Here is a 24605-nt window from a genome sequence, read left to right on the forward strand (position 1 = left end):
CGAGGCTGGCCAGACGGCCACCCACCCCCAGAAGACTGTAGCCTTCAGGTGGTGTGGAGGCATAGACAGCCTGTTTGTGTTGGAGGGTACTGTTGTCCCTCCTATCGGGACAGTCAGGGGGTGCTCCCTTCCCAAGCCCCTCCCAGCCAGGGCTCCCTCCAGTGCTCCCTATTAGAAGTGCCTCCCCCAGACCACACGAAGACTTGGAGAGGGAAGGTTCCAAGGAACAGGGCCTGGCCAGGCTTCAATGGCTGAGCTGTTGGCCAGCACACCTCTCTGGCAGGGACGGGCATGCCTGGCTCTTTGTGTGGCTAACGAGGGGGCCACACCTGGCCCCCATCTGGTCCCACCCAGATTGCACCTTCCTCTGCTATTCGAAAAGAGACTCTCCTATATGTCTGGTAGATCTGATCCCAGAGACTCCATCTCCATCCCTGAGACTACCTGGTCCTGGCCCCTGGAGTCAGTCAATTTCAAACCAAAACCAGGTTTCAAAGGAGACAAGTGAATCTTGCTTGGCAGAAGCCTCACCCTAGACAGTGTCTCTGTGCCCATGGGCACCCTAGAAGTTAGCGCCTCCTCCTGTCTGTGGCTGCTGGGACCCCGCGCCTACCCACTCCAGGCCACTGTCCAAGAACACGCAGCATAGAAAGAGGAACGGGGATGCCCAGAAGTGGTTAGGAACCAACAATGCAGGTCCCCGAAGCAGGGGCGTCCAGGGTGCACGCGGGCTGCAGAGGCTGGCCACGCCCTCCTCAAGCCCTTCCCCGACCCCTGCCCTGCGGGAAGGGGGTGAGGTGTCAGGGCGAAGGTGGACGGAGCGTCCACGGGCAGGACAAGCCGAGGCTGGCTTCCCCGTGGGACTTGAGAAGTCAGGGAGGCTGAGGGCTGTCTCCTGAGGTCGAGGTCTGGGGTCCGGGACCCCAAAGAGCTGCCTTTGCGGGGTGTGGCCCCCTGGCGCCCGGCCCCTCCTGGATTGGTCACTGGAGTCGGTTAGGACTTGGACTTTCCGCCAGAGACGAGCAGGGAGCGCAAAGGGGCTGCGCCAGCCCCGCGGGGGTCTGGGGCGGAACGCGGGGAGGCTGTGGGCGGGGCCGGGACCGGAGCGGGGAGGGGCTATGGGCGGGGCTGGAAGCAGGAGCCTGGGCTGGGGTGAGGGATCCGGGCAAGTCCAGGGGCCGTGCCGGGGGCGGGGCGCTGGTGGGCTGGGAGATGGGGAGGGGGAAGGGGCGGGGCCGAGGGCGCACGGGGTGGGCGAGCCGGGGCGGGTCGGGACTGGGGTCCGGGCTGGGGGCGGGCCGGGGGCGTGGCGGCCTTCCAGGCTCTGGGCCCAGGGCACTGTGCTCACCGCGCTGGGGCGAGTGTCTGTAGGGTGGACCCGGCGATCAGGTCTCCGCGGTGCCACTTCGGGCGCGGGCGGGAAGCCGGGAGGCTCCGCACCTGCAGCGACCTTGGGCTCCGCGGACCCGGCGCGGGCACCTGTGGCTGCGTCCTATGGCGCACGTGGAGGCGGAGGCCCCGGGGAGCCGCTGGGGCCGCCTGTGAGCCAGGGAGCGGAGGAAGCACCGGCGCGCACGATGTCGTTCCTTGAAGAGGCGAGGGCAGCAGGGCGCGCGGTGGCCCTGGCGCTGGTGCTGCTGCTGCTCCCCGCCGTGCCCATGGGCACCAGAGTTCCGCCGCGGCCCCTGCCCCCGCTGCAGCCCAGCATGTAAGTAGCAGGAGCTGGGAGGGCTCGGCGGGTCGTCCAGAGACCCCGGGGCCTCTGGAAGCCCGTGGTGGACGGAGCTCCGATGCTTTGTCCCTGGGGCTCCAGAACAATGGGCTGTTTGCGTTAACTGGGGAGGAGGTGGCTGAGACACAGGGCTCCAGGGTCGAGTCTGGGGCCCTTCTGTGGCAGGGCCCCTCGCCGTGTCCCCTCCCCCTCTCCCACTCTCCCCTTCTTTTGCTCCGTGATGTGGGTCCTGCAGGCTCAGGCAGATACTGTACTTGGAAAGCGGTGAGGAATCTGGGCCCCTTTCCGGGCAGGGTCTGGCCCCAGAGCCCGGCTGGGAGAAGGCAGAGAGGAAGCCGTCTGTTCCCGCTTCCCTCCAAAGCCTGTCTCCTGGGGTCTGGGGGCCTTCGCAGGGGTGAGCCCTGCCCAGATGGGGGAGCTACATGGAGTTTGTCTGTGTGGTAAACACGTGTGCTTTGGGCTGTTGGAGAAGGAATTTAGTGCCAGAATGGGCAGGAAGAGAGGGTCAGGGAGCCAGCCGAGATGAATTTAATTTTGAAAGATGATTCCCCAACGGGCCGTTTAGCCGTCTCTCTTGAACAGCAAATCAATCCTTGTGTTGGCCTCAAAGGAAAACTGGTGCGGCAGTGGAGGAGGAGGAGAAGGAGGAGGGGAGTCGCTGGCGCCCCCACCCAGCACTGCCTGGCCTTGCTGGGCAGGGGCGGGTGGGCGAGGGCCAGGCCCAGGTGAAGGCCTCCTGTCTGACAGCCTCCCTGTCCAGGGGCCGCAGAGGGGCCCTCAGGCTGTTCGTATCCAGCACTCCCCCGCAGGGCCTGGTGCTCAAGGGCCTGCCACAAACCTGGCTATGCAGGACCGAGCTGCAGCTGGCTGGGGACTGACAGGAGAAGCTGCCACGTCTAGCTGGTGGAGGGGAGGGGGTCCAAGCTCCCAAGACCCCACCCTGGGTCTGGCTTTACTCCAAGAAGTAGAGGCCTTTTCAAAGCCGTGCTGTCCCTGGGTTGGGGGCCTTGGCATCTGCAGTGTGAACGGCCCTAGTCCTGACTCCACATGACGGCGGGAGATTCCTCTTTCTTGTGATTCCAATGCCTTTGTCTGAGGAGAGCTGCAGGCTCAGAAGGGACAGCACAGTGGCCTTTGCTGCTCAGCCACCTCCCCCTGGGACCAGCCAGGGGCTTCCAGGGGCATAGGCTCCCCAGAGTCGCAGGGGTGGGCTGCTGCTGGGCAGAGGTGGATGTCCCACTGTCTCTGCTCGGATGTCCCTGCTCTTGCGAGGGGCCTCTGCCACCAGTGCACTGTGGAAACTGTCGGCGACCTTCCTGGGCCCCCTGCCAGATTCAGACTTGCTGGGGTCTCCAGGAGAGGAGTGGAGGGTCTGCTTCCTGTGTTCTGCCTCTGCACCTGGGCTCGGGAGGCCCTTCGTGACCCTGGGGCAAAGCCATTTGAAATGGTGGAAATGGGTTGCAGCAGAGTTGGCTCTCTTTGCTCATCCTTTCTCCAAACCTCCCCTCCTCTCCCTTCTCTGTCCTTCACATCCTGCTTTTCTCCTGGGGAGCCTCCCTGGCTGCAGTAAGTGGCGGTGGCTGCGCTGGGGGCCTGTGCCCCTGGTTTATCTTCTTGGCTGCAGGCATATCCACTGGGGGCCTCTGCTCACAGATTGTCCACCAGCGAGAGTCTGAGTTCTGTGACGGTGGCAGGCATGCCTTCCACAGGCCTGTTGTCCTGTAAGCACCTGGCATGTGCCTGGACATGCAGCCAGGCCGCCGTGGGCCGAAGTTGGCGGGCTGAGTGAGTGCAGGGACCCTGAGCTGGACCCTGGAGAGGTCCCCACTGGGCTGTGGAGTGCAGGGCCTGTTCTGAGGCTCACTCTGTAGAGCAAAAGGAGGAGGAAGCTGTGGGCTCTGGTACGGGGGTGGGGCAAGGGTGCTCTTGGCTCCCTTACCCCAGAGGAGCAGGCCAGATCCCAGAGAGTGCTCAGTCCGTGCTGATCCTGTTCTCCCCATTACCCTTTCCTCCTGGGAATCTGATGACCAGGCAGGGCCTGGCACGGGGCAGCGGCACCCCCTCTGGCTGAGTGTTCCTGAACCACTGGCTGCTGAGTTGAAGCCTTACTGCCAACCTCCTGTTAATGCTAGAAGCTGGAGCCTCTGGGAGATGCTGTTGGGGGCAGTGAGGGGGGTGCCCTCTGACTCGCAGATCCAGGTGCTTTGCCCCATCCCTGGAGCGGGCGGAGCTGATCTATCTGCTGATTCAGGTCACTCCAAAGTGAATTTCCGCTATGAGGAAGGATGGCTGGCCTCTTTCCTGGGGCCTCATGCAGGAGGCCCTAGGCTGCTGGCTGGGCATCTGGGAACAGGGTCTGGGAGAGGGGGGCCGATTGCCCACCTGCTAAGGCATGGACCCGCAGGGCTCAGACCAGCCATGGTTGGAAGCTCCACATTTTGGAGGCCCTGAGAGGCACTGCTGGGCGCAGAGAGGAATGTCTGCTTCGCGGGGCTCAGGTTCTCTCTGATGGAGTCCCCTCTGGGCAGCTGTGCTACAAAAATCAAAAATGGCCAGTGCTCTGGAATCAGCTAATGATATGATGCCTCCCCTCCAGGGCGGGTCGGGCCCTGCAAGCTCAAGTCCAATCTTGCAAGTAGCTCTTCGGATCTACTGGTGCCATGGGCTCCAAGGGCCCCATTTGTGAGCCTGAGGCCTGCAGGTTGTCAGCAGGCCTGCTGCCCGACCCCAGGGTGTAGAAGGCAGCTGTTCTCAGCCTCCCCTTAGGGCCCTGAGTTTCACAGCACGTGACCTGGAGGGGAAGGAGTTCTCACTTCTATGAGCTGCTGCCTTTGGGGCTTCGAGTGACATTGTTCATTGTCTCCTTGTCTACAGGAGGGTCCGAGGGGCCCCAGGGCAGGAGCTGGGCTCCCCCAACCCCAGGGCCTTGAGATTCCCCCCATGCTGGCTGCATGGGGGCCTGGGAAGCATAAGCAGAGGAGAACCATGCTGGTAAAAACGAGCCTTTAAAAATAACCGCGAGGCTGTTGGCCTGAGCGAGCCCCGCCTCCAGGGCTGCTGTCCTGAGCGAGGCCCGCCTCCAGGGCTGCTGTCCTGAGCAAGCCCCCCCAACTCCCCCCAGCCCCCGCCTCCCACAGGGGTTTGTTCAGGGGCTGCATTCAGCCAGGCTGGGGAACTGAGCCAGGCTGGCTGCCGGGTTTCTGGATCCCCCCCTCCCCAAACTGGTGATGCCATCGCTGGGCCCAGACTGTTGCTGCCTGCCCTGGAGGGACCCTGCAGCGTGCCCATCTCTTGCCCGTGGAGCGCCAGCTCTGCCAGGAGCAGATGGCCCGCCAGCTGGGAGCATTCCACCTCTGACTGCACCGGGTCCACTTTGTAGTTTGGGAATTCCTGTTCCACGCCCCCAGATGGGAGGCAGGATCCAGCCGCAAGGAACAGAAAGGCCTGGGACTCTGGTCCTGTCAAAGGTCACCAGGCGCTTTATTGGGTTCTCCTCAGACCCATGTGCAGCAGTGGGAGGTTTCTTTTTGTCCACTCCTCTGCCTGCCCTCCCCCTGCCACCTTCATCCTCCCAGGTGGGAAGGCCGCTGGGGCCATGTGTGCGGTGCGGGAAGGCCACCGGGGCTGCGTGTGCGGTGCCGAAGTCCCCAGAGGAGACAGTTGTTCCCACACTCACCCCCTCCATCCTTGAAGGCTGCCTTGAAGACTTGATTGATGATCAATCAGTTTTGTTGGGGGTCACTGCAAGAGCCACCCAGGAGCTGCTTTCAGGGATCACGGCCTGGCTGGGCAGGGCAAGGCACCTCTGGCCTTGGGGAGAGCCGTGAGGTGGGGGGAGTTATTGGGGAGACATAGGACGCACCAGGCAGGCAGGGGCCCAGAGAGTGATGGGTGTGACGTGCGGGAAGGGCTGCTGGGTGGTCCAGGGTGGGGTTGGCAAGGGGTCTCGGTGAGTCCTTCAGCATTGTCATCTTGCTGGTTAGTGGCAGCTGAGATTGCTCAGGTTTGAGGAGGGCCAGGAGGGACAAGAAGGCCCTTCATAGGGGAGCACCCAACCCCTCAGGACCCCCAGCCCCGGCCATGTCCCTGAAGTCTCCAAGTCCTGGAGGCCCGAGCTGTCATCACGCCTGCTTTCCAGATGCTGAATTGAGGACTCAGAGATGGTCAGTGACTCCTCAGGCTACACAGCCAGGCCCCAGGCCTGGGGTGTCTGTTGAAAACCCAAGCTCACCACTCTGCCCTCTCTGTGTCATCTCCATCCTGAGATGGTGACAGAGTCCCTTCACAGTGGCTGCCCTCAGCACAGGGGCCATCGCAGAGTCAGGGGCTGGACCCTGTAGCCCAGAAGCTCGGGGATCATTGGCCTATTCCGCCCCCGCTGCTTCCGTTTTTTTATGGCAAGGAGTTCAAGGCCACTTGTGCCCAGGGCTCGCTGTGGGTAAGTGCGTTGCAAGGCACAGGGATGGCAAAAGCGTTCAATGCCTGTAGCAGTTCCTGTGGCCCACTTTTGAGGTACAAGTGACACTTTTTCCAGAATAAACAGTCCCAGCATCTGCAGTAACATTAGCTCACACCTGCTGAGGGCTGTTGGGAGCCCTTTTTGTGTGGGCTCATCTAACCCTCATGACAACCTGGCAAGGTCAGTGCTGTGAGTCCTCATTTTACAGGTGAGGAAACTGAGGCAGAGGTTCAGTAACCTGCGCGTCTTAAAGATGGGGCGTGGGGAGCTGAGATTCAAACCCAGGCCGCCTGGCGGTGAGACCTTGCTTCAAACCGCTAGGCCTGGGGTTACAAGCTTGAGTGTGCTCTGGCATCCCCTGGTGGGCTTGGGCAAACACACACAATCCTTCCTTCCCCGAGGAATGCTGGGCCCCACCCCCAGAGTCCTGGATTCAGTGTTCCAGGGTGGGGCCCAGGAGTGTGCATTTCTGCAGGTCCCAGGAGGGGCGGCTGGTCCTGGCCGGGGGACCCCACTTTGAGAATCACTGCATGATGCTTTGCAGCCCTAGAGCCCGACGGTCGGTGGGGTGGGTGCATTCATCATGAGTTCTGCCCTCCAAGATGTGCTAGTTCTTTAAAACACCTGTCTCCAATCCCAAGTTTGACACTGTTACATGAAAGCGTGAATTTTTAAGTTTCAGGGGGACAGAGTATCTGTCAGTAGGAGGAGGACGAGGGTGGCACTGTCCCGGGAGGGGTTGGGGAGGGATCTTCACGAAGGGGCGCAGGAAGCACGGGGGTGTCACCGTGCAGCCGAGGCCGTCCCTTGGGTGGGGGCTGGGTCCTGGAACCTGGAGAGAGTGGGCACGGCCCCCACCCCTGACAGGAGGGCCACACCCCAGTGCCTCTCCCGCATCTCTTGCTGGTCCTCCCATTGACTAAACCCACCTGGCAGCCAGAGGGCAAAGTGTGTAAGTGTCTGAGTGTGTGTGTGCCTGTGTGTGTATCTGTGAGTGTGTATGAATGGGAGTTTGAGAGTGCATATGTGTGTGCAAGTGTGTGTGAGTTTGTGAGCTTGCATGCGTGAGAGTACAGAAGTGTGTGTGTGCATGAGTGTATGTGTGTGATTGTGTGTGTTTGTGTGTGTGTCATCGTATGAGTGTGTGTATGTGTGTGATTGTGAATGTGTATGTGAGTGTGTGAGTGTGTGTGTGTATGTAGGTAATTGTGTGTATATGTGTGTATGGGTGTTTTGTGTATGAGGGTGTGTGATTTTGAGTGTGAATGTGTGATTGTGAGTTTGTGTGTGATTGTGGGTATGGTAGTGAGTGTGATTGTGTGTGAACGTGCGTGAGTGTATGAGCATGTTGAGTGCGTAAGCATGCATGTGAGTGTGAATGTGTGTGATTGTGTGTGTGATTGTGTGAGTGTGTGAGACTATGTGTGAGTGCATTGTGTGAGTGTGTTTGAGTCCCTGTAAAGTGTGTGTGATTGTGTGTGTGGGTGTGTGTGATTGAGTATGAGTAAGGGTGTATGTGACTGTGAGTGTGTGATTGTGTGTGGGTGTGTGTATGAGTGGTTGTGAATGCGTGTGATTGAGTGTGAGTTTGTGTGTGACTGAGAGTGTGAGTGTGAGAGAGTGTGTGTGTGTGTGTGTGTGTGTGTGCAGGTGCTGGGAGGATGTGATCCACAGAGGTCAGCCTTGGGTCACAGCAGGGTGGGGTGGGGCAGTGGCCCTGGGGGCTGTGAGACCATCCCCCATGGGTGCTGTAGTCTGGGGGTCAGGAATGAAGTCAGGACCCAGCCCCAGGGAGGCTGAGGAGGGCTCTCCCTGGAGACGTGACCCTCTGTCCCTGATCCATCCTCTGGTCCTGCCCCCTCCCCTATTCTCATTCTGGGATCCGTCATGGCCCTTGGGACACAGAGGCCCAACAGTGCTGGGGGAAGGTGGGAGAGACCTGGCCCTTAGTCATCACCATTAGCTGGTGACCTTGAGCAGTTCAGGGGGTCACTGTCACTTCCTCCCTGGGAGGGGAGAGATTTGATGATGTAATGTCAGGAAAGAACCTGGTGCTGGGCACGGAGGAGGCACTCTTGAATGAGTCACCTGTTCCCCAGCTCCCAGGTAGAAATAGTTGGGGTTTTTGGAAGTCTCGCTCACCACCCAGGTGAGAGTTGTCTTCCTGGTGCAGGAAGAGGCAATGGCAGAGCCTTTCCACCTGCCCTGGGTTTGTGCAGCTGATCCTGCCTAGCTGGAGGGCCCCATTGCTGTGGAGGCTTCTCGGCTGCAGCTGCCGGTCTGTCTGGGAGTTGGTGGGGAGCCTGGACCCTGCTCATGGCCAGAAGAAGCTCTGCCCTGCCTCGTGCCCTGCCTTGTGCCCCTGCCCTGCAGTCACCTGGGCTTGGACTCCAGGAATCGACGCTGCCTCGGGTGGGCAAGCCTCAGCCCTGGGATGGGGTGTTTGGGAAACTGCGGGAGAGTGTGGGCAGAACCTCTTGGCAGGAGGTTACGGGCAGGACGTGTCCAGCAGCAGCCCCAGCCCCTCTCGGACTTGACTGGAGACCTGGAGCTGGACTCTGGTCCCAACCTTCATCTGCCCCTTCGTAGTTGGGCAGCTGGAGGCCAGGGTCCCTCCTCCAGGTACCACGGCAGCCTGGTGGAGCCCCTGCTGTCCCGGCTGGTGAGGCCCTGCCATTTGCTGCTCTCAGTTTTTGCCACCGCTGTGTTGGGTCTGTGCTTTCTGGATTTGTTCAGCACAAGGGGGTGGGCTGATGTCAGAGGGGACACAGGGCTTCCCACACAGCACAAGCCCCAGGAAAGAGGAAAAATGAAGTCCTCCATTGCGAGAGCCTCCATCTGGGAGCGGCTGGCCTGGGGCCAGGGTGGCTGGACAGGGCGGGCAGTCTCTGAGTGCTGAGCGGTGGCGGCGGGTTAAGAGCTCCTGGCAAGGCCTGGGCGGAGGGCGGCACCGAGCCTGGGCAATATTCCCGGGGGGGTGGGGACCTCTGATGAGGAGGCTGGGGGAGCCCATGCCACCTGCTTGCCCCCAGGAGGTGGGAGGGGCTCTGGCGGGATCTGCCAGGCTTGCTGTACTTGAGGCTGGAGGGGAGACACCGGCCCGCACCAGGTGTGCCTGGCCCTGGTTCTGGGGAGCAAGTCCCGAGCTGGGAGAGCAGGACAAGCCTCTTCTTTCCTCTGAGGCCCCCTAGACATGACCTGACGCAGTGGGACACGAGCACTGGAGCCTTGTCCTCTTCCCCCGAATTTGCCTCTGTGAAGCGAGCCCGCCTCACCCCTGGGTCAGGGCAGGCCAGGGGCGAGCCCCTGCTCTGGAGGTGCTGGCCCGTGTGGCTGTCTTTGGCAGGTCCCTCCCTCTGACACTTCCCCCCACAGGGCCTGAGTCCTTTCTCCACCCGCTCTGAGCCCGGTGGGGTCTGGGTGGCTGGCTTAAGGCGCCTGTTCTCGGTGTGCCCCCATCCCCTGGTTTATGCAGCCTCTGGGCCGGAGAGGCCTTGGAGGGACCTGAAGGAGCTTGGCAGGGATGGGGCTGGGGTTTTCACCTCCTCCTCCAAGAGCGAACACACCAATGCGGGTCATAGGATGCCAGGAAGCCGCTGACTTCACAGTGGATGGGCCAGGTTCACCCCAGCTATGTGCCCCAGCAGCATCAGGCCTGGGGACATCTCTGAAGCGAGGTGGGGAGGGCTGGGGTGGGGAGGACAGATGGGCCAGCGCTTGGTCCTGGATTCTGGACGAGGCATGACTGTGCCTTGAGGCCACAGTTCCTGTCTGTTGAGGCAGCGTCATTGGTGGCTGTGTCTCGAGGTCTTAGAGCCCTAGGAGCCATGCTGTGGCCCATGAGGGGGGGATGTGGCAGTCATCTTGCCTTTTCCCCTGAGCTCCTGTGCCCTCAAGCCTGGGTCCCACAGCTGGCCTGGGGCACTGGCATGGGCACTGTGCCGTGGAGGCCTGGCCACATGTCTGGACCTCACTCCAGATGAGCTAACACCCAAGGCTGGGGGTGCAGGAGGGGTGGGTGTTGCCGGCTGGGGGTGATTGAGGTGCTGACTCTGTGTCTCTGTTCCAGGCCCCACGTGTGTGCTGAGCAGGAGCTGACCCTGGTGGGCCGCCGCCAGCCGTGCGTGCAGGCCTTCAGCCACATGGTGCCGGTGTGGAAGGCTGGCTGCGGGTGGCAGGCGCGGTGCGTGGGCCACGAGCGGAGGTAAGTGCAGGGGCCCATGTTGGGGGAGGGGCTCCATTCACACAAAGGGCGGCACTGACCACCCGGGAGCTGGGCAGCTGAGGCTGGGACCCCGTCCTGGTCTCGGGGCCACGCACACCCCCTGCCTGAAGCCCTCATCTGAGCATGAGGCCTCTCCCACCCTCAAGGTGGGGCTGCCACGGGGCTACTCACATGCTGTAGCCCTCTCCTGTTTAGCCACGCACCTGAGTCCTTTGTGAGGGATTTGTGGAGGAGGAGGGGCCCAGCCCAGGAGGATGCTGGCCACGCAGGAAGGGGAGAGTGGTCTCAGCCTGCCGGAGGCCCGGTGGGAGGCTGCTGCTGCTTGGCCCTAGGGCCTTGTTCCCAAACACACGTGAAACCTTTTACTGCTCAAGATTTCATTTCAACACCGAACTTGAGTGCCTGTGCACACCTCTCCCCCTTTTATAGATGCGGGCTCTGCAGAGCCGGCCCTGCTGCAAAGCGGGTTGTGCGGGGAGCTGGCAGCTACCCCATGTCAGGTGGAGGGTTTCTGTGTGTCTGGGGGAGGGAAAGCAGGAAAGCGTTCTCAGATAAGAGCGTGGCTTAGCTTCTCAGCCTGGGATCTGCGGAGGAGCCGAGGCCCTGCTCTGTGCTGCTCTCTTGGGCGTGGGGTCCATGCGGGACACCTGCACCTGCTGTGCCCGCTCCAGGGGACTCCGGCAGCTTTCCGGTCAATGCATGTTTGCTGTGCAATTCAGATGTGTTCAGAGTAGAGGAGGAAAAAAACTGTTAGGCAATAATGGTGGTTCTCACTCAGGGGCAGTTCTGTCTTCCTACCCCAGGACAGTGGAGATGTGGAGTCAGGTTTGGTGACAGGTGAGCTGGGCAGGCTGAGGGGGCCAGGGATGCTGCTCAGCATCTGCAGCACACAGGACGACCCCCCAAACAGATGACCCGGCCTAGTGCCAGGAGGGCTGAGGTTCAGGGACCCTGAGCAGAAAGAAGAAGAAATCTCTGTTTTCCCCAAAATAGCAGCTTACAGTCAATCCTGACCGTCACCCATGCATGGATGCAGGCCGGCCCTGTGGATGTCATTCGTGCGTGGATGCGGGCCGGCCCTGTGGATGTCATTGGTGCATGGGTGCAGGTGGATTTACCTGCAGAAATTTGGTTGCATCAGCCAGGTCTCCTGCCAATAGCTCGTGGTGGAAGAGCTCCGTTTCTAGAAGCAGCCAGAAGCCATCTGAGCCCAGGGCTGGAGAGAGTGCTGGTGGCCGGGCTGAGGAAGTCCCCCTGTCATGGGGGCATGATTTCTCCATTGTGGTCTCCAGGCTGGCCTGAAGGCAGGGTGGGAGCAGCATTGCTGATGTGCCAGGGTCCTCAGCCTCCTGGCAGGGCACTGGGGGCAGCCATGGACAAAGTCCCCCTGCCTGGTAGGGTGGCACTGGCAGGGGATCCCCCCCTGGCATTACCCAGTGCAGGGTGTCTGGGCCTCTTCACCAACCCTCCCTCCCGAAAGGTGGCCATTCTGCCTCAAGGTCCCTGGCTTGTCATGGGGGAGGAGCCGAGGTCCACCTCCGAGGACTCTGGGCTGTTCTCACCTGGCCCCCACTCCTGGGGGAACCAGAGGCCTCTTACCACCCTGGTGCCGGGGGGATGGGCGTCCTGTGTACTGTACTGGAACCAGTCCCAAGTGAGGTGGTGACATGCAGCCCGGGCCCTTGTCCCTTTGGGATGCTCCTGGGGCTGTTCATGGGCACAGGGTGCTCCCAAATCCCACGTTCCCAATTTGTGTCCCCTCCCAAGCTGCTGGGGGCTGAATCCAGCTGTGCAGCCTCGGGGGAGTCTCCTCAGATGCCAGGTCCAGATGTCACTCCACGAGGTGAAACTTTGGGTGGTGCCTGGAGCGCCGGCCTGGGGCCTGCTCCCTTCATCCCTCCCAGGAGCCAGCCCTGTCCCCCGCCCTCCGGCTCCCGCCTGTCCTTCTTCAGAGCGTTGCTTCTTCTTCTCTGGCATCAGGAGTCCCCGTCCCTAACCCCGAGCCCCTGCCCGTTTGCCCTCGAGCCCCCAGTGCTTACGACCTGGTTCCCAACTCACTGTGGAACTGGTGGGGACCCCAGCGTCCCAGCTGGGCTTTGGGTGGCATCACAGAGGTGGGCACGGGCCACTCCTCCTGTGCCCACGGGGACAGCTTTGCCACACAGCAGATGCCTGGGTATGTGTGGCTGGGCTCAGCAAGGGCAGGGCCACTCATTGGCTTGGCCACCATTCAGCCGGGGCACTGAGCATTTGAGGCCCCTGGGTTCTGGGGAGATGCAGGGAAGGTGGCCCGGGCTGCCTTTAGGAGGGCGCAGAGGGGCGAGGGCCGGGCAGGCTCTTGGCGCTGCAGCCCAGGCCGGCGCAGCTGAGGCGGGACCCCAGAGCACTGTGGCACTGAGGGGTGACTCAAGGGTGAGCTGGTGCCATGGGAGGCTTTTGGTTTCATCTCTGGCTCCACCCCTACCAGCCTGGCGACCTCAGCCTCCTTTTTCTCACCTGTGAACTGGGCTGACAGTATCTCCTGGGCCTGAGGTCGTGCCTATCAGAGCCTAACCCTTTCCGGGCTGCCTGGCACAGAATGAGACTCAGAAACAGGGTGCCCACGTGCAGAACAGCCCCAGCAGGGCAGGGGTCAGGGGCTGGCCTGGGCTTCCTCAGGCCCTGGAGTGAGGAGCAAGCATGAGTGCTGGCTGGCAGGGCACCACACGTGCCCCTCAGCCTCTACACACCTCCATCTGCCACCTCACCAGCCGGGCCGAGACTGCCGCCAAGCCCTCCACCGTCACATGGCTGGGTGACTGGTGACTCAGGCTGTGAGGCCACAGCTGGGCTTGGTGGCAGGCACCCTGCCCCGGCCTAAAGGGCGCCACATGTGGCTCTGAATGTCCAGCTTTGCCTGCGGTGTGCCCGTGCCAGGTGGTTGGGGCCTCATTGTCAGGACCGTGTCCCCAAGGGCTTGGCTTCTGGCCTTCTCTTTCTGTAGTGATTCTTCTCCACTGGTAATTCTCCAGTTGGTTGGGGCAGGGTGCAGGGTGGCTGAGAGCCGAGGGCGAGAGGCAGCAGCTGCGCACCCCACAGCCCGAGGGCACCCTGGCTTGCCTGGTGTAGGGTCACCCTCCTGCCCTGGACAGACAAGGAGGCATCTCCTCTCCTGAGCTCTGGGCGGGGAGGCCAGCAGGCTGGATGAGCCCCAGTAGGGTGGGAACCTGCTGAAGCCTCAGTTTCCCCACCTGGCTCACAGCAGCAGTGAGGATTAGATGAGCCCCCTCCCCGGGCTGGCCCCGCAGTGGCTGTGTTGTGGTGTTGTGGTGGCTGCGGTCAGAAGGGCAGCAGGCGTCAGCCCCTCGTCTGGCTTCTGGGCTGTGGAGCCTGCTGCCTGCCTCAGGCAGGGCCGCAGGGTGATGGGTGCTCCGGCCCGGCCCGGCCCAGAGTAGGTGAGGCTGTGAGTACAGCTGACAGGGCGCCTGGGTGTTCAGGGGTCTTGCCCGCAGCCCCCTCAGTGGGTACTTCCCTGACAAACCCGGCCGGGGGGCCCTTTGAATAAAGGGGCTCCTGCCCTCTGAGGAGCAAGGTCCCTGAGAAGGAAGCGGTGGGGGAGGGGCTCTGATGGTGGAGCTGCCGCTCAGGTCCCTCCCCCCAGGCCCACACTCCCTGAGCCGTGGCCTCCACTGTGAGCTGGTGGCTGCAGAAGGCAGAGGAGTGGGCACCCGGGGGCGGCCTCATTACCACGACGACTCCCGCCCTGCGTGAACCAGCTCCCCATCGTTGGAGCCTGTGTGAGCTGGTGCTGGCTGCAGGGGAATGAAGGGCTGGTCTTCACAGGGGCTGCCAGGGCTGCAAGGGTCATTCCCTTTCCGGGGGATGGAGGGGGTGGTCAGTGGCCCAGGGAAGTAGCACGTAGCCCGGCACCACTGCAGCCTGAGAGAGGGGATAAATATTTACCATGCACAGGCCCAAACACTCTCAGCTCTGCCAAATATTGTTCACCGTGGTGGTCGGTTTCTGTCCAGGCAAGTGGTTTCATGTCCTGCCAAGACGGCGTTTGCAAGGCGCTCCCAGAGCGTCTCTTTGCAGTGCTCGTGCATGAGTACATGCTTCCGGGAAGCGGCCCGCCCGCCGGCCACTGGCCCCGCTTGTTTGTTGGGTCAGGGTCCCCAGGGCCCACCTCCGGCTTCCCATGCAGCAGCCCTGGCAAGCTGGGGGTGTTTTGTTACCCAGAGACGGCAGCCCGGCTGCCCTGGCCGCTCCCAGAGGCTCAAGGGCCCTTGATCCCAGGCTGTTGGCTGAGCGCCTGGTCACCGCCCCTGCAGACAGCGGCAGAGATGGGGGAGGGTGGCTGGCTGTGGGGTCTGCAGGCTGCAGGGCAGGCCAGGGGTGGGTGCATCTTCTACTCCTTGGATTTCTCTTTCTGTGTCTCTCTGTCTTGCCTCTGTCCCTCTCTGCCTCTCTCTCCATTCTCCCGCTGCGCACATCCACGTGAGCAGTTGTCCTTGCAAACACAAAGGCCTCAGAGCCTTGGGACCCCTGGGCAGGTACCACGTGGTGAGCAGTGCCAGAGTTTCCTGCCACAGCTGCAGTGAGCCCCGACAAACCAGGTGGCTTCAAAACAGCAGGGCTTTATTCTCTCCCAGCTCCAGAGGCCGGAAGTCCAAGATCAAGGTGTGGGCAGGCTGGGCCCCTGCAGGGGCCCTGAGGGGGCGTCTGTCACAGCCCCAGCTTCTGCTGCCAGCTGTCTGGGAGTGCCTTGGCTTGTGGCCACCATTTCTGTCTCTGCCTTCCTGTTCACACAGCCATCCCCTGTGCTTGCGTCCAAATTTCCGTCTTATAAGGGCACCAGTCACTGGATTAGGGCCCCCCATCCACTGTGAATGACCTCATGTTAACTTAATTGCAGGTGAAGCAAAGACCCTATTTCCAAGAAGTAAGGTCACAACTGGGCGGACCTGAGTTTGTGGGGACATCAGTCACTGCAGAACAAGCAGCGGGAGTCAGGGCGTCAGAGTGGGCAGGTGGCACAGGTGGCCATCTGTCTTGCTGGTCCTTGCTAGAGTGAGGGTGGAGGCTGTTTGGGCAGCGGAGGGGTGAGGACCCAGGCGTCGGGGCGGCTCCCCGAGGAAGGACAGCAGGGTTGGTGGGCAGATCCTGGGGCTGATGTGACCCATGCTCTGAGGAAGCAGGAAAGGAGCTTCCTCGAGAGGCAGAGAACCTTCCAGAAGGCAGAGGAGTAGGCACCCATGTGGTCAAGGCCTCGTTCCCCTGATGACCCCAGCCGTGCGTGAACCAGCTCCCTGGTGGCAGTGGGGCCTGTGTGAGCTGGTGGTGGCTGCAGGGCAATGAGGGGTCGGTCCTCATAGGGGCTGCAGGGTCCGCAGGCCGACCAGCCCTCTCCAAGGGTCTTTCACTTTAGGGGGCATGGAGAGGGTGGTTGGCGGCCTGTGGGGGGCAGCTCGAGTTGGAAGAGGCCCAGGGAAGAAGGAACTGAGACTTAGGAGCCCCGGGCTGGGGGTGTGATGGTGGGTGGCATGCTGGGGCTGTGTGGGCTGGGGTGCCCCACCTCCCACCCTCCCTCTGCTCTAGGTTTGTAGCTGTCTCACTCAGGGCAAGTCCCAGAGTGGGAGAGGCAGGCCCCTTGCCAAATGTTCTGCCAAGACTTCCCATGCGTGGGGGCTGGTGATGCCTGCAGGAGCAGGGTGGAGACGGGGGCTGGGCAGGGGATGGCGCAGGGTGCCCTGCGGTGGAGACAGGGGCTGGGCAGGGGATGGCGCAGGGTGTCCTGGGGTGGAGACGGGGGCTGGGCAGGGGATGGTGCAGGGTGCCCTGGGGTGGAGATGGGGGCTGGGCAGGGGATGGCGCAGGGTGCCCTGAGGTGGCCGGGCTTTGTGGGCTGCACGGTGCTGGTGGCCTGGGGCAGCCTCTGGACTTGGGGAGGAGGACGGCATGTCCTCTGGGTAGCTGGAGTCTCTCTGGCTGTGGGCACCTTCTCAGGCTAGCCAGATCGGGCTGCCCATTCCCAGGAGGACACTGCCGTCTCCTGGGGGGCTCTACCGTTTTCTGCTCAGCCTTAGTGACAGCCCCAGCCCGTCCCATCCGAGCAGGAGCCAGCCTGTGGACCAAGGCTGTCCTGGCCACACTGTCTCCGGGAAGCCCTCCCTGCCTGCCCGCCATGGCGCCTCCTCTCTGACCTGGGCCCACACAGGTCCTCCTGCTACTCCCCATAACTGCTTCCTCCAGGTCCCCTCTGTCTCCCCAGCTCAGCTTTGTCCTCCTAGGTGTAGGGGGCAGTGGCCATGGCACCTGTGTGTGGGGCTCCTACTGGGGCCGTCTGCTTCACTGATGGACTCAGAATGTGGAGTCTGAACTGGCACCTCCCTTGCCTGGCACAGCCCACCCGGTCCTGGGCACCATGGGCCCACTTGGCTCATCCCAGAAATCATTCTGGCTCCAGGGCTGGGCACTTACAACTCCCCGAGACGTTCACAGACCTGCCTGGCACTGAGAGCCGAGTGAGCAGTGAGTTGTGCGTCCCAACACCAGCCTGGAGCCAGGACCACCGTCAGGAGGGAGACGGCCGGGCAGAGGCAGTGGGGTAGTGTGTTCCTGGGTTGCATGCAGCACGAGGCCACTGTCGCTGGCTCCAGCACGGCCCCTGCTGCCTCTATGCTGCCCCCTCATTCAGAAGAGCCTGGCTGGGCATTGGCATCAGCCACCCCACCCGGGAACCTTGGTGCTGCAGCCTGTGCCGCTGGGAACCCGGCTGACGCAGAGTCAGTCTCCCCAGGGGTGCAGTGAGAGCCAAATACAGCCAGTCCCGCGATGGTAAGCACTTCGCTTCTCTCTTTCTTTCTAGAACCGTCTACTACATGGGCTACAGGCAGGTGTATACCACAGAGGCCCGGACTGTGCTCAGGTGCTGCCGAGGGTGGACGCAGCAGCCCGGCGAGGAGGGCTGCCTCTCGGGTGAGTGCCGCCTGTGCCTCCCTGCCCTCCCCTCCGCCTCCACCCCAGAGGACTCAGCAGAGCTATGAATCTGCCCTGGGCCTGGTGGGGATTGCCCTTCCCCAGCAACATGAGAGACTCAGGGGCCACTCACTCAGCAATGCCACTTGCCAAAGGCTGCAAAAGCGACGTCAGCGAGGCTGGCAGAGCTGCGGAAAGAGAGAGCTGGGGCCGGGTGGGGTTAGTCCACTTTGCTGGCTCTGCCGGAGGACGGGAGCCTGCCATTGGCGGGGTGTCTGAGGATTTCCTGGGGCCATGCATTGGCGTCTGTGGTTCATGTACTCCTGAGCCTAGTTCGGGGTTCACCTGCCACACCACACTCACCCCCAGCTCCCCAAGTCCCTCTCCCTGCCCTGTTTCCCTATACCATGTTCTCCCAAGGCCAATCCGGGCCGGGTGGTGGGCCTCAACTTCAGTGGGTGCGAGGGAGCCGTTCCTTCCTCTCTCTGTTATGTAGCCAGCACAATTTGAGAGGCCCGTGCTGCACACAGCCTGACCCGGGCAGGTGCTGATGTGCTGGGGCTCAGAGGTGGGGGCCCAGGACTGGAATTGGGTGGTCTGAGCTGAGTGGGCGGCTCTCAAGCCTCTGCTTTGTAAAAGCAATGGGGCTCACAGCTACAGAGATGTTTGGGAAGGGTTTCAGGCATGGGGACAGAAGCCCCCGCTGGTGAAACAGCCTGGGCAAAGGGGTCAGTGTCCCTCCCTGGGAGGGGTCAGTCCAGAGGTCGTGGGACCCTGTCCCATAAAGCTGGCCTCCCCTAAAACATCAAGGTGGCATCCTGCCAGTGAGGGACAGGCCGCACCGTGGAGTGTGGCTGGGAGTCACGCACTCCCCACATTTTTATTTTGTTACTTTTTATGTTTATTTTTTAGAGGCAAGGTCTCTCTGTCAACCAGGCTGGAGTGCAGTGGCACCACCATAGCTCACTGCAGCCTCAAAATCCTGCGCTTGAGCAGTCCTCACACCTCAGCCTCCTGAGTAGCTGAGACTGCAGGTGTGCAGCACCATGCCGGAGTAATTGTTGTATTTTTTGTAGAGACAGGGTCTCACCATGTTGCCCAGGCTGGTCTTGAGCTCCTAGGCTCAAGCGATCTTCCACCTCGGCCGTCCAAAGTGCTGGGATTACAGGTGTGAGCCCCCATGTCCGGCCAGCACTCCCCACGTTGAGGGTTAACGGGCAGTGGGCTCCCCTGGGCTCCGGTGACAGGAACAGAACCCGGCTCTAGGGGTCCTTATGGCAGGTAGTTGCCTGGAGCCGCAGGGGCTCTTCTCACACAGGAAGCACGCGGGCTGCAAACCGGGGCTGAAGTCGCCCGTCCTGGCTCGAGCTCCAGCGGGAAAAGGGGAAGAGAAGGGATGATGGCCATGTTTTTCCAGTAGAGGAAGTGGGTAATTCTCTCCAGGAAGGGAGGGGAGTAACAAGCAAGAAGGAGGCGACGGGGCCACTGCTGGCAGCAGGGAGGGTGTTGCTGGCCAGCCGCCCCTCGGAGGGGATCGCAGCCCTCACTGTTGCTGGTGGCGCCTGAGCTGTGCGTTTCTCTGCTCCTGTCGTCTGGGAGGAACGAAGGGGTCTTTTTAGTGGGGAGGGGGCAGACATCAAAGCCAAGGTTCTCCCAGGTTTCCACTCCGAGTCAGGGGTTCTGGGGCCTGCCAAAGGGGATTCTAATAATGGGGGGAAACAGGCAGCTTGGAGCAGGGCGGGGGGCGGGGAGAGGAAGTGGGGCTGCCAGCCCGAGTCCCCAGGGTTTACTGGGGGAGAGCGGGCTTTTTGCTCCCAGGAGGGGACTTGAAGGCACAGCTGCATGAATGGCTGGGGTGGGGGTGGGGGTGCCCCTGGGCCTGGGGTCCTGGGTGGGGCAGGGGTGGAGAGCCCGGGCAGGGAAGGCAACTGCAGGTAGAGGTGTGCGTGGCCGCGTTCCCCCGATGCCGTCCCCTCTGAGCCCCGAGCTGGGCCCTGGCTATCCTTGTGTACGCCTTGTGTTCACCTGCCTCAGCAGTAACCGTCTCAGAGTCAGGCTCGAGGGCAGCGGCTGGGCCGTCCCCTGAGGCTTGTTCAGCCTCTCCCCGCTGTGGGGACCTCAGTGTCTCGATGGTCCCAGCAGGGCCTAGCGAGTTTGCACATCTCCATCACCAGCCCGGCTTGTGGTGAGCTTCGGGCCCGTCCTGCCAACTCTGTCTGCCTGTGCTGTGGCCAGGCACTAGGTCGCCATCCACGTGTGGGTCCCTGGGGCCTTAGAAGAACTTGGTGGCTCTGCCCTGGCCTGGCCCTGCTGGCCGGAGTGGGGTGGAGGACATCTTGGCTGAGACCCTCTCTGGGGTAGCCTGGGCTGGGCTGAGGCTGGGGGCAGGGAGCAGGGGAGGGTGGGGGTCCTGGTTGTCATGTCGGCGGAGTCCCCACACAGATCCTGGACTTGAGCTTTGGCTTTCTCATTGTTTTTAAACATTCATTTTTAGCACAAAATTTGCTTGTTTGTGTGTTTTACTTTTGCTTGTTTTCATGGCCCCGGGAATCCCTGTGATCTCCTTCTCCAGCCGCTCCCTGTTCACCCCCACGGCTGGGTCCCAGCGAGTGAGGGGGGTGGTGGGTGGGTGGAAGTCAGGGTTCACACGGGCTACGCCTGAGCCCCAAGGGTGGGAGGGGTGCTGCCTGGTGCGTCCTGTGCTAGCCATGGAGTCATTCATTCATTTGGTCACTCAATTGTTTGCTGGGTTTTGGCTCAGCTGCTGCCGAGTCCTGGGGGTTCAGGGGACCCTGGCAGCAGGTGCTTGCCCACATGGAGCTCATGGCTGGGACGCTGACCGTGAGCAGAAGCTTCTCATTTGGCCAGGGTGTGACGAGGCCTGCAGAAGTGAGGATGAGCAGATGAGGGCCAGCAGGGGCCTGGGGGGTGGTGCTGGGGACTGCAGGAGTGTCTGGGGGGCTGCCCGGGAGCCCAGAACGTCAGAGAGGGAGCAGTGAGTCAGGGTCAGCGGGGGGCCTGGCCAAGGCTTTTGGACCTCCCCACACCACGAGGCCTCCAGCCCAGGCAGGGAAGCCTGCAGGCCCTTCCTCAAGCTGCCCCTCTCAGGGCAGTGGGCTGCATGCCGGGACCCACAGGCCTGGGGGCACCGTGCCAGCCTCCCTCTGGACCGGCTGCTCTCCCGGGGCCACAGTGTGAGGTTGTTGGGCTGGCCGGGGCTGGGGGCTTCTCTGCATCCCACAGGAGTGCCCTGGCAGGGCAGAATGGGTGGCCTCGGGGACCCTGGCCTGGCCTGACCTGAGCCAGCATGTGGAGCAAGTGTTCGCTGATGGGCTGGATGCCGATGCCCGTCCAAGCAGCCAAGAGTGGAAAACATGGCTCAGTCCTGGGCTCAGTTCCCTCCAGGTCTCTTGTGAGCTACGAGACCTTGGTAGCAGCCCCCACCAGCCCCCTCGATGGTGCCCCATCAGGTCCCTTGTGAACTCTGAGGCCTTGGTAGCAGCCCCCACCAGCCCCCTTGCTGGCGCCCCCATCCGGTCCGTTGTGAACTCTGAGACCTTGGTAGCAGCCCCCACCAGCCCCCTCGTCCGCGCCCCCATCAGGCCTCAGGCTCCAGGACTTGGGTGTGACAACGCCCACCTGAAAACCTGGGATTAAATGAGTCACTTCATATGGAGCCTTTGCTTGGTGCCTGTATACAGTAAGCGCTCAAGCAATGCCAGCTCTTGTTCTTAGAGGAGGAGGCCTGGGTGAAGCCTGCTTGGCCTATGGTGACTCCTGTTACTAGCAGTGACAGTGACAGTGGCATACACGGTGATCGGGCACCTTGGTCACGGCATCCCTTGGCCAAGGGCTTGGGTGCAGGGGCTTGTGAGCAGGGGTCTCTGAGGACCGAGCCCAGGCCCTTACCCCCTGCTCGGTGGTTCTGGGATGTCTCTTCCCGCCTCCCTGTGCTCAGCTGAGGCTCTGCCTTCCCACCCTGGGTGAGCCAAGCATTTCCGACGCCACGTTCCAGCTCTGTCATGTGCTTCCCATCTCTGCCGGCTCATGTGAAGAGGGCAGGGCACAGCTGCTGGTGGGGTCGGGGGCTTGTGTTAGGTGGGAGTCTCAGGGTCGCTGCAGGTGCCGAAGACCCTCAGCCCCTGGGAGGCTCTGCCTCTGTGGGGTCTGCTGAGAGTCACACATGGCTGCTCATGGTCTCCCCAGCCAGTGTGCCTGTGGGCATTGGGGCCGCGCCCAGCCATGGTCCTCCCTGCTCCCTAGCCCAGGGCACCGCTGTCCTTGTGAGCCAGAGGATGGTGGTGGGGTGCACGGCCCCTGTGTAGGACAGACGCTCACTCTTTATAGAGGGCCCTGTGCAGGACAGACGCTCACTCTTTAGAGGCCCCTGTGCAGGACAGACGCTCACTCTTTACACGGCCCCTGTGCAGGATAGATGCTCACTCTTTACACGGCCCCTGTGCAGGACAGACGCTCACTCTTTACACGGCCCCTGTGCAGGACAGACGCTCACTCTGTTTTTACACGGCCCCTGTGCAGGACAGACGCTCACTCTGTTTTTACACGGCCCCTGTGCAGGACAGATGCTCACTCTTTACACGGCCCCTGTGCAGGATAGATGCTCACTCGTTAGAGGCCCCTGTGCGGGACAGACGCTCACTCGTTAGAGGCCCCTGTGCAGGACAGACGCTCACTCTGTATTTACACGGCCCCTGTGCAGGATAGATGCTCACTCTTTAGAGGGCCCTGTGAGTCAGGGCTTGGCTCTGTCTCTGCCCTCCCTTTTCTCACCCTTTGCCCCTTCCTCATTTCTCCATCGCCCTCCAGCCCCTGCTGGCAGGGGAGGGAGAGGGGAGGCCCCTGAGCCGATGATGTCCCCCCCGCCCCCAGCCATTGTGAAATTTCCTTGCTTCGTGTGACCTGGACACCCGGCCGTGGAGGACAATGTCAGGGCCTGGGAGCCCCGCCGTGTTTGTGTAGGAGCGAGGAGTAGGCTAACGCCCGTGAGACTGGCCGGAAGCTGCTAATCATGTTATGATTTCTCTGAGAGCCACTTACTTAGTGCCAGGCGGGGTGGCGGGGCCTCATGACTGGGGCTTCCAGAGCCCACGACGTCCTGCAGAGCCTGTGGCCCGGGGGCAGTGGGGTTCGGGCCCACTTCTCTTGCTGAGGGGTGTCCTTCCTGCTCAGGGATTCTCTGAATTCCACTTTTATCCTGGTCCAGTGCCGGATTTTTCCCAGACCCTGCCGATGTTTCAGCCAGAGTCTTCCTGGTCCTGGCAGCACCATTTACCTTGGGCACCCCTCCTCCAAGCCGGGCTCCCCAGTGGGCAGAGTAGCAGATGAGCGCCAGCCTGGAGCAGCTGACTTGCCAGTCCTTCCACATGCACACCCTGAGCTGGAACTGTGGAGGAACAAGGCCCAGGAATACCCTGCCGGCAGCCCCCGTACCCCGCAACTCCTCATATGGGCTGTGCTGGCCTGGTCCAGGGGAGCGGGAGGCCACTGGATGGAGAGGCAGGGCCTCAGCGTGCACTTAGGAGCTGCACCAGCTCCGGGGGCTGTGATGGGCACTGGGAAGGGATTCTGTGGTCCAGTAAGCGCTTCCTAAACCAGAGTTCAGCAGATTTCTTTTTTTTGCAGGAATTTTCAGAGCCTTTAATATGCGAATGTGCACTGTGGATTCCTGAGGCAGACTATACAGGCTTTCCCAAACTAATTGCACCTTGAATCTAGAGGCCATCTTAGAAAAGAAAAATAAAGAAGCCACAAAGTCACAGAGATAAAACAGTGCCGTAAAGTGTGTTGAACGGGGCCGATGCAGGCGATCCACTTGACACACGGTCATGGAGGCCCGGCAGCGGCTGGCATGGTGCTCTGGACCCAGAGGGTAGCAGTGAGCAGAAACCTGCACCTGCCCTGACCTCCTGGGGCTCCTGTCCTTGCAGGAGACACTGAGGAAAGGATGAAGCCGTCAGTGAGAAATGCTATGGAGAAAAGTGAGGCAGGAGGAAGGGGCAGAGGGGCCGGGTGGTGCTGGCTTGGATGGGGGTCCAGGAAGGCTCCTCTGTCCAGGTGGTGGTGGTCTGCTGATGTGAGGGGTGGGCCTTGCACGTGCCTGGGAAGAGGTCACAGAGTAGGGAACAGAAGGTGCGGGGCCCTGAGGCAGGCAGGATCTTGTGGCTGGAGCAAATAGGATGGGCGTGGGGTGGGGGGCACAAGTATGAGCTCCCAGGGCTGCCGCAGCAAGGGACCACGAGCCTAGCACTGAAACCAACGTGAATTTACTCTCTCACAGTTCTGGAGGAGAGAAGCCTCAGATCAAGGTGTCAGCAAGGCTGTGCCCGCTCCTGAGGCTCTGGCGGAGGGTCCGTCCTATCTCTTCCAGCTTCCGTGGTGTTCCGTGGTTGTAGACACCTCATTCCCCGCTCTGCCTCCATCTCTACGTGGTCGTCTCCCCTCTGTGTGTCTCTGGGGCCTTTTCCAGAGGCCCTAGGGCCCACCCTAATCCAGCAGGGCCTCATCTCAGTCGTGGTATTCATCACATCTGCAAAGACCCCATTTCCAAGCAGGGTCACATTTAGAGGTCACAGGAAGGCAGGAATATTTGGGGGACAGGATTCCCCCCACCACAGGGGGATAGGCCTGGGGCCCTCATGAGGGCAGGGGCAGAGTCTGTGCAAAGGAGGGGCTGGGCCTGCCGTGCAGGGCAGTGGTGGGAGTGAGGGCTGCTTCATGGTGGCCCTCATGAGAGGTGATAGGGCTCAGTTCAGGGGGGTCAGGAGGTGCAGAGAGAAGGGATGCGATTCTGGATTTGCAGATGGAGCGAGAGCTGAGTCTAGAGAGCTTGGACCTGGCTCTGCCTCCGCGAAGGCTGGGGCTGCAGAACCTTGGAGCCCCTCTCTGTGCCCAGCCTGCCTGGCCCTCGACTCTGGGGCAGACGCCCAGGCACCCATGGCCCAGGGAGGATGCCTCAGTGCAACTACCCAGAGCTTCTCTCCAGGCTGTCCTGCCCCCTCCTGCCCCCTCCTGGCCACTCCTGCCCCCTCCTGGCCATTCCTGTCCCCTCCTGGCCCCTCCTGTCCCCTTGCTACTTGGGGGATGCTGGGCTGTCCAGGGAGGACAAACATATTCTCAGGAAATCCATGGCCTGCGCGGGCTTTGAGTCTGTAGGGAGGTGTTGCGATGGTTTGTCTCATGAGCAGTGCAGGCTCAGAGATAGCCAGGTCCAC

At 61.9% G+C, this 24605-nt stretch overlaps 1 protein-coding gene across 9 annotated transcripts in view; it reads left to right on the plus strand.

The window, feature by feature from the left end:
• Window positions 1-1339: 1339 nt before the first annotated feature.
• The window catches only part of LOC129472208 (multiple epidermal growth factor-like domains protein 6), a 120013-nt gene continuing 96747 nt past the window's right edge, over window positions 1340-24605 (plus strand). For 8 of the 9 annotated variants that reach the window (XM_063631169.1, XM_063631172.1, XM_063631171.1 and 5 more), the window contains exons 1-3: window positions 1455-1708; window positions 10261-10395; window positions 17264-17373. In XM_063631169.1, the coding sequence (XP_063487239.1) occupies window positions 1578-1708; window positions 10261-10395; window positions 17264-17373 (376 nt within the window). In that variant the 5' untranslated portion in view covers window positions 1455-1577. Of the gene's footprint in view, window positions 1709-10260; window positions 10396-17263; window positions 17374-24605 lie in introns of all 9 variants that reach the window. The other variant, XM_055261606.2, reaches the window with a different exon arrangement.

This window comes from Symphalangus syndactylus, chromosome 22 (genome assembly GCF_028878055.3).
Source record: "Symphalangus syndactylus isolate Jambi chromosome 22, NHGRI_mSymSyn1-v2.1_pri, whole genome shotgun sequence".
In the NCBI taxonomy this organism is placed as follows: domain Eukaryota; kingdom Metazoa; phylum Chordata; class Mammalia; order Primates; family Hylobatidae; genus Symphalangus; species Symphalangus syndactylus.